A 13963-nucleotide genomic window follows, 5' to 3' on the forward strand; every position below is an offset into this window, starting at 1 on the left:
ATTGAAACTTGTTTTGTGGCCTAACATGTGGTCTATCTTCGAAAATGTTCCATATGCACTTGAGAAAAATGTATATTCTGCCACTTTGGGATGAAATCCTATAAAAATACTTATTAAATCCAAGTGGTCTAAATGTCATTTAAAGCTACTGTTTCCGTGTTGATTTTCTGTCTGGAGGATCTGTCCATTGGTGACAGTGGGGTGTTGAAACCCCTGCTATGATAGTGTTACTGTTGATCTCTGACTTTATGTCGGTCAATATCTGTTTTATATATTTAAGTGCCCCTACATTGAGTGCATAGATATCCTCCTGTTGGATCAGTTCCTTTATTATTATGTAGTGCCCTTCTTTGTCTTTTACTGTAGTCTTTGTTTTAAAGTCTATTTTGTCCAATATGAGTATTGCTGCTCCAGCTCGTTTCTCAGTTCCATTTGCATGAAATATATTGCTCCATCCCTTTACTTTCAGCCTGTATGTGTCTTTTGATCTGCGATGAATCTCTTGTAAACAGCATATGCAAGGGTCCTGTTTTCTTATCCACTCAGCCACTCTATGTCTTTTGGTTGGATCATTTAATCCATTTACATTTAAAGTGATTATTGATAGGTACATAGTTATTGCTATTTTATTATTTGTATTTCTGATCTTTGTTAAATTGTTTTCCTCTTTTTTTTCTGCTTAAAGAAGCCCTTTTAACATTTTCTGCAATACTGGCTTAGTGGTAATGAATTCCTTTAGCTTACTCTTTCCTGGGAAGTTATTTACCTCTCCTTCAATTTTAAAAGATAGCCTTGTTCAGTAGAGCAATCTTGATTGTGGGCCCTTGTTTTTCATCACTTTGAATATTTTCTGCCACTCCCTTCTGGTCTGCAAATTTTCTCTTGAAAAGTCAGCTGACAGTCTTATAGGAGCTCCCTTGTAAGAAACTAGCTGTCTCTTGCTGCTTTTAGGATTCTCTTTGGGTTTTTTGTTTGTTTGTTTGTTTGTTTAAGATTTTTATTGGGGAATTGGGGGAATGGGAACAGTGCTGGGGAATTGGGGGAAGGGGAACAGACAAGTTGCTGTCACCTTGTTCTTCAGTCCAGTTGTGGAGGACATTGCTTCACTGGCCCAAGTTGGCACCATCATTGCGCTCTTCCCGGGCGAGGCAGATCAGTCGCCAACTTCTGGATGGCCGCTCACTGCAGCTGCTGGCCGCTCACTCTGGCTGCTGGCTACACACGGTAACCCATGGCAACCCACTGCCACAGGGGCTGCAGCCTACACCATCGCCGGTGACTCACAGCAGCCCAGCTCCAGGTTGAGCTGTTGTTCAGCATCTTAGCTGTAGAGGGCAGCGTCACTGGCCATCAAATGTGGGATCTGAACCAGGGCCCTCAGGTGTCCCAAGCCAGTTCTTAACCATCGCGCCACTCGGCCGGCCCGGATTCTCTTTGTTTTTAATCTTTGCCATTTTAACTATGATGTGTCTTGATGTGGGCCTGTTTGGGTGCAACTTGGTTGGAACTCATTGCACTTCCTGGGCTTGTATGTCATTTTCCTTTGCCAGGTTAGTGAAGTTTTCAGTTATTATTTCTTCAAATATGTTCTCGATCACTTGCTCCCTGTCTTCTCCTTCTGGTATTCCTATGATGCGAATGTTGTTGCACTCGATGTTGTCCCACAGGTCTCTTAGACTGTTTTCATTGTTTTTTGTTCTTTTTTCCTTTTTGTTCCAATTGGGTGAATTCTATTTTGTCTTCTAAATCACTGATTTGATTCTCTACTTCATCTGATCTGCTGGTGATTCCTTCTAGCATATTCTTCACTTCGGTTATTGTATTTTTTATTTCTGACTGGTTATTTTTCATGGTTTCTATATCTTTATGCTTGTTATCTCTTTATTGAAATTCTCACTAAGTTCCTTCATCATTCTTATCAACAGTACTTTAAACTCTGTATCCGGTATGTTGGCTTCCTCAATTTCATTAAGTTCCTTTTCTGTAGGTTTCTTCTGTTCTTTTATTTGGGACGATTCTGTTTCCTCATTCTGGCTGGCTCTTTGTGCTTGCCTTGATGTATCAGGTAGATCCCCTAGGTCTCTCAGTCTTTGCCGGGTGGACTTATGTAGTATGTGTCCTTTATATTTGAATTGCTCAGTCTCCCTATTCTCCTGTGTGTGTGTTCCAGAGGTATCCCTTGTGTTGTGAGTGCTCTTCTATTGTAGTTGAGCTTTGATTGCTTGTGGCTTATTAGTGGGTGGGATTGACACCCAGGCTGAGTAGCTATGAGAATTGACTATGCCCACAGTGTATGAGCTGCTGTGTGAGGTCTGACCCCTCGGCTAAGGCTTCACCCCGATGGGTTCTTGTGCCTGTTGTGACACCCTTTGGGTGTGCCACCTCTGGGTCAAAGCAGGTAGTGCTCGGTGTGGTCTGAAGCTGGCCTTTGGGTGTTTTGTTTCTGGTGCCTTTTGTGCAGATTCAGATCTTACACCAGTGCCTGGCCTGTGACCACCTTGCTCAGTGCCCCAAGGACACTGCAGCCTGCTTCCACCTTAGGCTCACAAATTCCCAAGAGCTGCTCCCTAGTGGCTGCAGTGATGGTTTTGTGTCACTGTTCACCACAAAATGTCCCTAGGTTGCTGTGGACCATCCACTGCTATACAAAACCTCCTCTATGGTTTGTGGGGACAGGGCTGGTCACCCAGGCACCCAGAGTGCCCCTGGCAATGCAGCTTTAGGTGGGTGGGGCGGTATACCTGGGCTAAAGGGTGTGGTCTGTGGTTTCTACAAATTCAGTGTAGTCTCAGCTCCTGGACCAGTGTTGGGCCTGTGACCACCTCACAAAACAAAACAAACCAACAACAAAAATCACACACACACACACACACACACACACACACACAAAGCAGACAAAACAAACAAAAAATGCAAAAACAACAAAACAAATAAACAATAAAAAACAAAAACAAAACAAACAAGAAAAACAATAGCAACAAAAAAGGAAAAGAGAAAACAGAAAATAACAGAAAATAGATAAAAGGCTCTCCACGTGCTTTAATCTATATGCAGCCTGTGGAACGGGGCCAGCCACCCAGCAGTAAAGAGTCTCTCCTGCATCGCAGAACCAGCTGTGTGAAGGTCGCAGAACCAGCTGTGTGAAGGGCAGGATCCCAGCCTGTCACAAGGCAGTCTATGCTCCCGGGGGCGTTCCACCAGACCAATAGGGCCCCAGACCTGGCCTCCTGGGGGAAGGCCCAACCTGGAAAAAGTGACATCCCCTCGCTGCGAGCCACACGTGTGCCGGCCTCCACCTTAGGCTCACAGGCTCCCAGGAGCTGCCCACAAGCAGCTGTGGTGGCCTCTGGTAGACTGTTCACCACCAAAGTCTTCCCAGGCCACTGCAGGTTGTCCACTGCCGCAAAAAACTCCATGTCCTATGGAGGTAGGGCTGAGGCACCAGGTGCCCAGGATGCCTATGGTAATGCAGCACTAGGTGGGTGGGGCAGGCCCCCAGGGTGCTATGGGGTGTGGTTGCTGGCTTCTACATCAGTGCAGTTTCTGCTCCTGCACAGGCAAACAGCATGCAAAAATGTGCTGAGAACACAATGTCCTGAGGAGCGGCACACCTCCTGGCCTATCTCCCTACAGCAAATATTCTTCCAAGGCCGCAGTCCTTCCACCTGTCCCATTCCACAGCCTGTGGAGTGGGACCAGCAGCCCAGAGGTCAGGCATTTCGTAGGCAATTGCAGCACCAGCTGTGCAGAAGATGGGCACCCAGGGTGTCAGCAAGGCAGCATTCACGTGCACACATGCATCTATCCCACCAGACCAATGCGGTCCCAGACCTGGCCCTTTGGGGAAGGGCTTAACCCTGAAAATATGGCACCCTCCTATAAGTCATGTGTGCCCACTCTGCACAGTGGGACCAATGACCCTAGTCCCTCCAGCTCCCGCTCCAAAGCCACTCAGCTCAGCCCTTCCCTGCAGGCTCCTGGGACCCCTGAGCTGCCACTCCCTCTGTCAGAGATCAAGTGAGTGCCTGCGATTGAGCAAGTTTATGTGCTGACTCTACAAGAGGGCTCTGGGCCTCCAGCTGCCCTCCTTCCCATCGGGATGAGCAGAAAGCGTCCTCACTGATTTCCACTTTCAGATGGTGTGGGGACTCCCCTTTCCAGCCCAGGACCCCTGGGCCGGGAGCCTGGAATGGGGTGGGGGATGGGGCCCTCCTTCAGGGGGCACCTCTGCTTCAAGGTGTCCCCCCTGGTGTTCACCCCCTCTCCATGGGCCTGGGGTCAGCCTGCCTCACGTCTCCGCCCCTCCTACCAGCCTCGATTTGGCCTCTTCTCTATATCCTTAGTTTAGTGGTTCTGCTCAGCTGGCATTGAGATGAATCTCATGGTTGATTGTTTGATAAATTATGTGTAATTTTGGTGTGATCCTGGGAGGAGGTAGGTACACCTAATCCGCCATCTTGGACCCCTCAAGGTGTTTTAGATATCTGGTAAGCTTCTCTAAATTGTTAAGGCCTATGCCGTTTTCAGGGCAAATGCCCTGGAAGGTGAGTCATGGAGCTAAAGGTCCAATGAACATTTCTGTATGTCTTGATTTTATATGTTCTATGGGGAAAAGCAAGATGCATTTAGAGTTGAAAGGTAATGGTTTTGGGGTTTCAGGCAAACGTGTGCACTGGCACCCTGATTCACGCACAGTGTAGTGTGAGGTCAGCAGTAGGAAGGTAGGCACCATGAATGACTGGGGTAGCACTGAGCTGCACTTTTGAAAAGCATTTCCTTTTTATGGAAAGCAGTGTGGATTTGCCTGGGCCAACAGAGGCCCTACAGGAATGTGACTGGCACCACTGTTTTCTGTGCATCTGTGTTACATTACACACAGTCTTAGGGCGGGTGTGTCCCTTGTCAATCTCTCAGGCACCGTGAGGCAACAGGGCTCTGGGCAAGGCTGGGTGGACAGTCCCACCATTGGAGTTAAGTTTCAGGGGCTTCCCCAGCACTGACTGCTCTGGGCAGCACTCGTAGGGTGCATGTCTGCTGACCACGGGGCTCCTGGACACTGAGCTTCATGATCACCTGTATTTCCATCTCATGTCATTTAGGATCAATTAATGCTGTGACAAACTTTACCCCGGTATAAAGGGTCTCCATTCTCTCCCCTCAGGGCTACCAAGGCATGGTGGATGGCGGCAGCAACATCGTGGAAGCGGACTGGGAAAGCGTGTCCAGCATCCTGCAGGTGGTACGTGCCGGGGCAGTGCTCTCTTCTGTTGGTCTGTCAGTCTGTCTGTGAGGAAGACGCCGTCTGCAGCCTGTTCACACTTATGCTCCTGTCAGACGTCACACACATCTGGGTGCTGCCTGTCCTCCTCACCTTCAGTGTCATTTCATTACATTTTTTAGAAAGCTTTACATCATGCCAATGGAGGAATTATCCTGGCAGTAAAGTTGTGTGTCGTGGATAGAGTTCATCGTGGTACTTTTAGCAGATTTCAGGGGGTGGGGTTGTTGTTTTTCTAAAACCAGATCAATGTTGAGGCAGCTTTGGATTGTTGGCGCTGTATGTTTGGTGGTCAAGCTCTGTGCCCTTGGGTTTCCTCGAGTCCCTTGGCAGCAGGTAACAAAGCCTGGGAGGGACAAAGCCATCGCCTCCAAGGGGTATGGGTTTAGAGAGACACACACCCTGTCCTTGCTGACCCCAGACCGTAGTGCCCAAAGAATGGTAACCACCACCTGAAGAGGAAAAACAGTTGCTGCCTTTGAATTTACAAGACCCTGCCTGAATGTTTTATATTTTACCATGCCTGCTAAATTCCTGGGACACCAGCTTAGTGAAGGCTCCAAACTGTTGAGAAATAGAGATTATGTGGAGAGGACAGATTTCATGAACTGTGAAATTTGATCTTTGAAACAGGTCTTCACCTGTGACTCCTGTTGGGTGCTTTTTAATAGAAAGAACCAAATTGGTACATTCTCTCTGAAGGTGCTAGTGCAATGGATGAAATGGATGGAAAAAATATAGGACAATATATGAAAAATAAATAGAATATTATTTAGCCTTAAAAAAAGAAGGAAATCCCACAGTATGGGACAACATGGATGGACCTTGTGGGCATTATGCTAACTAAAATAAGTCAGATGGAGAAAGACAAACATTGCATGATATCACCTCCATGTGGACCTAAAACACTATACTCATAGACACAGAGATGGGCTGGGGGAGGAGGACATGGGCAGATATTGGTCAGAGGGTACAAAGTTGCACTTATAAGATGAATCAGTCCTGGGGACCTAATGCACAGCATGGGGATTGTAGTTAACAGTACCATATCGTATGCTTGAACTGTAGGAGAGTAGATCTTAACTCTTCTTACCTCACACACAAACAAAAGGTAACTTGGAGGTGCTCGATGTGTTGATTAATTTAATGGTGGAGGTCATTTCACAGTGTCTACATATATATGAAGTCATCATGTTATATACTTTAAAAAGGTTAACAATGTTGTATTATATACTTGAAAGTTGCTAAGAGAGTAAATCTTAAATGTTCTCACCACAAAAAAAGAAAGGTAATTATACTCATCGATAGATGTATAAACTCACCTTATTGTGCTCATCATTTCACCCTCTACACCTGTATCAACTCATTGGCTGTGCACCTTAAACTTACAGTTTTGCATGTCAAGTACATCTTAGTAAAGCTGGGGGTGATCGTGGGGTGCACAGTTTATGCCAGCCACAGATCTGTAAGTCTGCACGTGGGCCTTCTTTGCCCCATTTCTCCTGGATAGAGACTGAAGGAAAGTATGTCACCCATCAATACTTAGAGACAGTGATATTGGCAGAAAATCAGAATAGTGTCATTTGAATCCCAGACAGCACACTGTGTATGAAAAGAACATTTTTGTTCTGCTGTTGTGATTGTGCAAAAGATAGGAGATACAAGTGTGGTTGTGGTGTGTGTGCATGCATGCATGTGTGCACGTGTGTATGCATGTGTGTGTGTTTGCATGTGTGTGTGTTGCCTACTGGTCTGCATCTTAATGGGTCCCACTTTCCCCCCTAAGGCCCTGTCTGTGCTATCTCCTCCCTGTTTAAGTGCTGCTGGCTTAACTTCCAGTCGTCAGGAATTACGTGACCCTCAATCGTTCTTGGTCAAATGAAAGTCCGGAGAGCCAGCTGACCTTTGCTCTGTGCCCTGCACCTGCTGCCCCAGGCTCGCCTGTGCTGTGCCATACCATTGTCCCCGTGATACTGCCCATTATTAGCACAGGGTCATTGCTGATGACGACTGAGCTCCCAGAACTGAACATGCACTTGAAGGATCATGTGCAAACACCGTTGTTATAAGTGACCCGTGATGTGTGTAAGGCAGCCCTGCATTTTTCTAAATACAACTTGGAATACAACTTCATTTTGGAAATACCGAGTGGGAGAGATCATGAGTTGTCTTTCTGAAAGTTTGGATGACCGAACTTAAGTTTTCTTAAGATTTGGCCTTTAAGGTGGGGAGGGATAGGGGAAAGGTAAATCCCTGTGGCTCCCAGATTCCTGTCCGTTATGCCTGCATGCACACATGCTGAGCTCTGACAGCTAGAGGGGAAGACTCGTTACTGGGGCAATTGGGTGCACACGTCTCTGGCCTGTCTTAGGCTCGGGGAGCAGGGGGCCCACTCCACCTCACCGCATAACCTCACCACCGGTTTCCTGGGTGGCTGTTGTCACCTTGCAGACTCTGCTCTGCATGCTTCACTGACGGCTGCCATTTGTCCTTGTTTCCATACCCTACTTGGCTCCCCCCCAGGCATGCTGCCTGTGTCTCTGATCATTGAATTCTAGGATGAAGCTAAAAATGGGATAACTACAAGCTTTCATGGTGTACCAACTCAAAAGATTAAGAGGAGGGAAATCCCATTGGAAAGTCCTGTGTATACATCAGCGCTGACATGTGCCTATCTCTCCAGCTTCGTGTCCAGTCAGAAGGAGACAGATAATGGGATTTCATTTCTTTCGCAGGGAGGGACCATCATTGGCAGCGCCCGTTGCAAGGCCTTTCGTGCTCGGGAAGGCCGCCTGAGTGCTGCTTACAACCTGGTCCAGCTGGGCATCACCAACCTATGTGTGATCGGAGGGGACGGAAGTCTCACCGGGGCCAATATCTTCCGGGAGGAATGGAGCGGGCTTCTGGAAGAGCTAGCCCAAAATGGTCCGTTTCTGTGTCTGCATGCATCTCTCTCCTAGGGTTTCTGTCCCCGCTTTTGGTCCCTCTTTCCCTTCAGAGAGCTTTGACCTCATGCACACCACCTGCTTCACTGTCCCAGGGTATTTGTGGTATTCCAGATCTTACAGTGACCACCTCAGGACTTAAACTGGCCCTCAGATAGTCACAATAATAAGAATATTACTTCGCTGTGCTATGGTAGAAGTGCTGGCACATGATTCCAGGTGAACACAAAATATGACCTGAGCTGACAGCCGCTTTGCAAAAGGCGTAAAGCACACGGGCATGTGCCCCGAGTTCTGTAAAATCCACTGGGGGACAGAAAGTGGCCGTCAGACCCGAGCAGCAGGGGCCTCACGGCATCTTTTGTCCACTATATTCTGGTCTGATGCGGGCTTGGTGGTGACAGATGAGGACTAACCGCCTGGGTCCTGGCCGGAGCTGCCCCCCACTCTGATCTGCCTGTCCCATCAGGCTTTCCTGAGAGCGCTAAGCAGACGCCACCATGGGCCTATGAGAAGTCACTGTGATGTTTATGTGATATTCTCAAGTACTCAGTTCTGTGATTGTCACGTGTTCACATGCAGAGCCACATGGTTCTCCTGGGCTGTTACCGGACAAGTCAGATTTGATCCACTGATTGCATGGTGTAAACCCTTTTCTTTCTCCTATTTTGCACCCCATGCTGTCATCTATGACAGCTACTGTCCATTCACCGTGCCCACCGTTGTCTGGATTTTATTTCCATGAATGTACAGAATTCGGTCATGCAGAGCTCTGAGAAAACAATGCGATAGGTAGAAGATACATCCAGAATGGCTGGTCCCTCCGCACAAGGCCATGCTGTGTCCCACCCAGGGAGATGGATGAGCTGCTCCCAGTGATGGACGCTGTGGCTTGTGTCCACTGCAGGCAAAATTGACAAGCGGGAGGTGGAGAAGTACGCGCACCTCAACGTCGTGGGGATGGTGGGCTCCATCGACAACGACTTCTGCGGCACAGACATGACCATCGGCACAGACTCTGCCCTGCACCGGATCATCGAAGTCGTGGATGCCATCATGACAACCGCCCAGAGGTAGGCCCACCTGGAGGGACCGGAGGGTGGGTGGATGGGCAGCATGGGGTGTGGTGAGCCATGGCGTGGGCTCTAATGCTGACTCTGGAAGGTTCCACAGAGGGTGTCCTGGTGCAAGTCTTGTCACTTCAGTGTTAGAAAACAGTGCAAGAAAACTGTTCTCTAGTTTACTTTTTATTTTTCAATTTTATGAAGTTAGTCATCCCCCTACCCCCAATTACAGAAGAAAAATGTGTTAATTGGAGAGAATTTAGAAAACAGAAGACAAAGCCATCATTATCTGGAGTCCTGCCCAGAGGTCTCCCGCAGGAATAGCGGAAAGTAAGAGTGTGTGTGTGTGTTGCCACACACGTGTCAGTGGCATGGGCATGCGTCGCTGCACTGTTACATTTCTAACCTGCCATGTGCCAAAGTGGGTGAAATGGTGATGTTTTATCCATGATGACACAGACTCCTGGCAGAATCATTACTAGTAACTCCTTAGATGACACTAGAATTTCTGAACCTCTCGTCACAATGTGTAAGAGTCAGCAGAACACACATGTCCCATTTCGTTCAGGAGGACCTTGAGACTGACTCATCCCAGGGCCTGGGAAAGCCATGTCATCTCTCCAGGGTGCCCAAGGGCCACCTGCAGCAGCTAGATTTTCCGGAATCACTGTGCACTGACCGAGCTTTCTGTCTCGGGTTTGCTGTGGGCTGTGTCCAGTCGCAGTGCTGGACAGGAGGAGTGGCTGAGTGTACCCAGGAGGCCACGGTCTTGGGCAGAGCATGGCAGTGTTCTGGAGTGTTAGTATGTCTGGGGACAGGTGACCATATGTTATAATATAGGGAACCAGAAAGTGTGCTCGCTGCCCGAGCTCCGTTACTCACAAGAGTGAGACGCTCTTGCGACAGCATTTACTTCTGTAGGAAACGCGTCCCCTGTTGGAGACTTTGGTCCCTGCCGTGATTATGAAGCGGCTTTTTTGTTCAGCTTGGCTGTGTGCTCTCGTCTCTGTGCCCCATGCTGCCCCCAGCATTGGTAAGTGGACATTTCCTGTCTCTTTTGCAGCCACCAGAGGACCTTTGTTCTGGAGGTTATGGGGAGACACTGCGGGTACGTACGGGCAGATGCCACTTGGGTGGAAAGGACCCTCCCTCAGACCCTAGAGAGCCCTGCATCCATAGCAAATGCCCCCCCCTGGGGGGTGGGGGGGTCAGCTGGTTGTCCCAGGCACGCCCCAGCCGTCCTGAGCTCTGGGTGCCAGGGGCAGCCTTACCAGGTCCTTGCTGTTACCACGTAGGTACCTGGCTCTGGTGAGCGGCTTGGCCTGTGGGGCTGACTGGCTGTTCCTTCCGGAATCTCCGCCAGAGGAAGGCTGGCAGGAGAGGATGTGTGTCAAGCTGTCAGAGGTAAGGGGGACGCTGCCTCCTCAGCTGCCCACCATGCAGGTCACACTGAGCTGGCGGCACTGGTGAGCACCTTCACAGTGTTCAGTTTGGACAGGACCTTCCACAAGTGGGGACTTTTGGGTTCTAATGTGAATGCACACTGGTCACCTGGTGGGTGGGGGGACCTACATACATTGGCTGTTCACACGGGCACCCACTTCCCAACATGGTAGACAAACAGCGGTGGCTGCATGCTCTGTGCAAAGCAGATGTTGACATTCTAAGTAGAGGAGGGACCTTCTCGCTGCGGCCACTGAACGAAATCAGAGCTGGGGAGAAAGCAGTTCCCCGCTCTGTCTCCAAACAGCAGTGTGAGCAGACTTGCATTTAATCTCTATTCCCCAGAACACTGCAGAACATGTCATGATGATTCTGTCATTGTGTCCCCACTGCACTGGGCTCGCCATCAGGCCTGGCTGTGGGCGAATTACTCTGAAGCAGTCTTTTCTTTACCATCTGTCATTTGTGGCACAGTCGTGTCACATTGGATATTCATGTAAGGTGAATGTACCTCTAAGGAAGGTACGTGAGGTGTCCCTTAGAACAGCGTTCAGCTTTCAGGACAGAAACCCCGATGTGGGGGGAGTACCAGATAAGCTTTGCTGACCTAAAACCCTGCGTAAGAAACTTGCTTAGAGATGCCACTCCCCCCAGAAGAATCACGCCCCTGTCTGAAGTTGGAGCTCTTAGCTGTAAGCAGACCGGTGACTTGGGAAGCGCCCGAAGCAGACACGGCCGCCGGCGTGACATTGAGTGCACTGGTTCCCATTCTGACCTGGGCACCTGGTGGTGTTCTCTGCCAACCAGTTGGTGCTGGTTGTGTGAGATGAGGGCGGCACTCCTGTGTGCCGCGGAGAATGTCCACTTAATTACCTCACATGGGACACTACCTGTAATGTTGTACCTGTCACTGATTTTTGTTGGTTAATGCAGCACTGCAGGGGCTTTTCCAAGGATCTCGCTGGATAAATTGGCCCAGGAAGTGATCCCCTGGCGCCACCACATCTCACAGGCATTTCAGTGTAGGACTGGGAAGGAGTTGGGTCCTGGCTTTGTCACTCCCAGGGTGACTTTGGGCACAAGGCTCACCTTTCAGGGTCCTACGCTCCTCAGCTGCACTGCGGGGCTCCTTAGTGATGGTGGGACGGGGCAGTGAGTGAACTCATTGGTCCGCGTGGGGGCCGGGAGGTGCGCAGACAAGGCTGCTCGGGGATGTTGTGTGTGATGGATGAGGCGTGGTGTGTGTGGACGAGCCCCTGTTTCTGGACGTGTCATTACTTCCGTTTTTGCATTTTCAGACGACACTAAAATATACACTCTCGTAGCGCCATCTTTACACCTTTTTGAAAATGTTTCTGACTAATACATGCTTCAAGGTGTAGCACACCTATTAATGTCTATATTAAAAGCCCCCCCAAAACCAAAATCACATGTATTTGTGACCCCAACATGGATGGGGCAGCCTCGTGAGGACAGCGCACCTGGGGGACGTCCTCTGGGCTCCTGGCAGGGGCAGCTCCAGCACGGCCCCCCTGGACCTCACTGACCCACACTGCTCACGCCACCACCGGGGGTCCTTCCTGTGCGGCATTGTAGAGCACAAACTGGCTGAGAGTGATTTCAGGGCGCCCCGGGTGACTGCCCTGAGCCCATGAGGGCAGCAGCCCCGGAGTCCCAGCAGCCCCCTCATGGCTGTCCCTGTCAGGAGGGTGGCAGCGTGGCTTCCCGGCCCGGCTGGGCTGTGCGTTCTCCTGCCCTCCCTTCTGTGCCCACCTGCCTCCTGCCCAGGCCTGGGGACAGTGTCTTGTGGTCCCAATGGCGGAGAATTCCCAGGTCGGGGCTGGGTTCCCGGGAGGTGGTGGGAAGTCTGGTTTCTGAAGGAGACGAGGAGCTGGCTTGCAGAGAGACGGGCTGGGGGAGCCAGCCTCTGGGGGCAGCGCTGCCTGGGGCACTGCCTGGGTGCCCACCTCATGTGCGGTGACATCACCAGGTCTCAAAGGCCCCTTCCTGTCCCCTCCCCCAGAGCACCTTCACCTTCTTTCAGTGTCATTAGGAAGCAGCTTGTGAAATTAGGTGACGGTTCTACCTGGCAAGAGGCCAGTTCAAGGGGTGGGGGTGGTGCCCTGCCTCGGCTTTGCTGTTGTTAAGAATAGTTTAGGCATTTTAGGATCTTCATTTTCTGTTTCCTTAGAACCGAGCCCGAAAAAAAAGGCTGAATATCATCATTGTGGCCGAAGGAGCAATCGATACCCAGAACAAGCCTATTACCTCAGAGCAAATCAAGGAGGTGGGTGTGCCTGGAATGGGTCACCGTAACACGGCTGGCAGGGCTTGGGTTTGGCACGTGGCGTTATTTTGAAAACAATTTTTGTTCTTCCTGACAGTTAAAAATATTTTCATAATGACTCATAACTTTAGTGATGTGAGAATCATATAGCTCCCAGCTTCTGGAGAAATAGTCCCACAGGGCCAGAGCTCCTCCAGCAGGGAGAGGAAGTGGGGCACAGTGGGATGGGGAGCTGCTCTGGGCACTGGCTGCCCAGAGAGCCAGGAGGGTCAAGCCCCTGGCGGCGAGTCCTGTCCCAGCCAGTCCCCCTCCCAAGCCCTCACCCCAGGAGCACCAGCTGAGCGTGTCCTCACAAAGAAAGCCCAGCTGTTAGATGTGAGTCACTGCAACCCCTGCCTGCCAACGGGCTGACACCACATCCTTTTGCCACAACGCCCAGGTATGGGTGCTGGCTTGTTCGGCCTGTGATGAGATCGCCCGGGCTTCCCAGTTACGAAGGCGTCTGGGCTCATTCTGGACAAAATGTCTGGGAGACAGATGGACAGGCTGTGGTTGAAGCCACCTCTCCAGGCAAAGGGTGTTACCCACTTGGCTTTGCAAGTTGGTTTCTCTGTTCCGCCTTTGTTCCCAGACCAGCTGTGCAACTGAGTCTTAACATATTGAGAGAGAGCTGGGAAGGGTGTCTGTCGGCCAATATTCCCAAGAAGTAACAAGGTCAGAGCCAAGAGTTTGCTTCCTGCTCAAAGTTGTCATTGAACCATGTACCATTAGAACCAGAAGGAATTCACAGGATCCAACCCCATCATTTTTGTAGAGGAGTCAGTGAAGTCTCGGGCACCCAGCTGTGTTCACAGGGGTACCGCCTGGGTTGGGAGGTACCGTTACTTACTGTGTCATGCTTGTCAAATACAGCTATACAGATATAGAGTGATTCAGGGGAACGTTC

General features: G+C 50.0%; 1 protein-coding gene across 1 annotated transcript in view; it reads left to right on the plus strand.

The window, feature by feature from the left end:
* The window catches only part of LOC109372334 (ATP-dependent 6-phosphofructokinase, platelet type-like), an 84303-nt gene that overhangs the window by 43487 nt on the left and 26853 nt on the right, over positions 1 to 13963 (plus strand). Inside the window, exons 3-8 of the mRNA XM_019625425.1 lie at positions 5162 to 5239; positions 8014 to 8203; positions 9131 to 9296; positions 10351 to 10395; positions 10583 to 10691; positions 12922 to 13065. Coding sequence (XP_019480970.1) covers positions 5162 to 5239; positions 8014 to 8203; positions 9131 to 9296; positions 10351 to 10395; positions 10583 to 10691; positions 12922 to 13065 — 732 coding nt within the window. The remainder of the gene's footprint in view (positions 1 to 5161; positions 5240 to 8013; positions 8204 to 9130; positions 9297 to 10350; positions 10396 to 10582; positions 10692 to 12921; positions 13066 to 13963) is intronic.

The sequence above is a fragment of the Hipposideros armiger genome, unplaced genomic scaffold (genome assembly GCF_001890085.2).
Source record: "Hipposideros armiger isolate ML-2016 unplaced genomic scaffold, ASM189008v1 scaffold_626, whole genome shotgun sequence".
In the NCBI taxonomy this organism is placed as follows: Eukaryota; Metazoa; Chordata; class Mammalia; order Chiroptera; family Hipposideridae; genus Hipposideros; species Hipposideros armiger.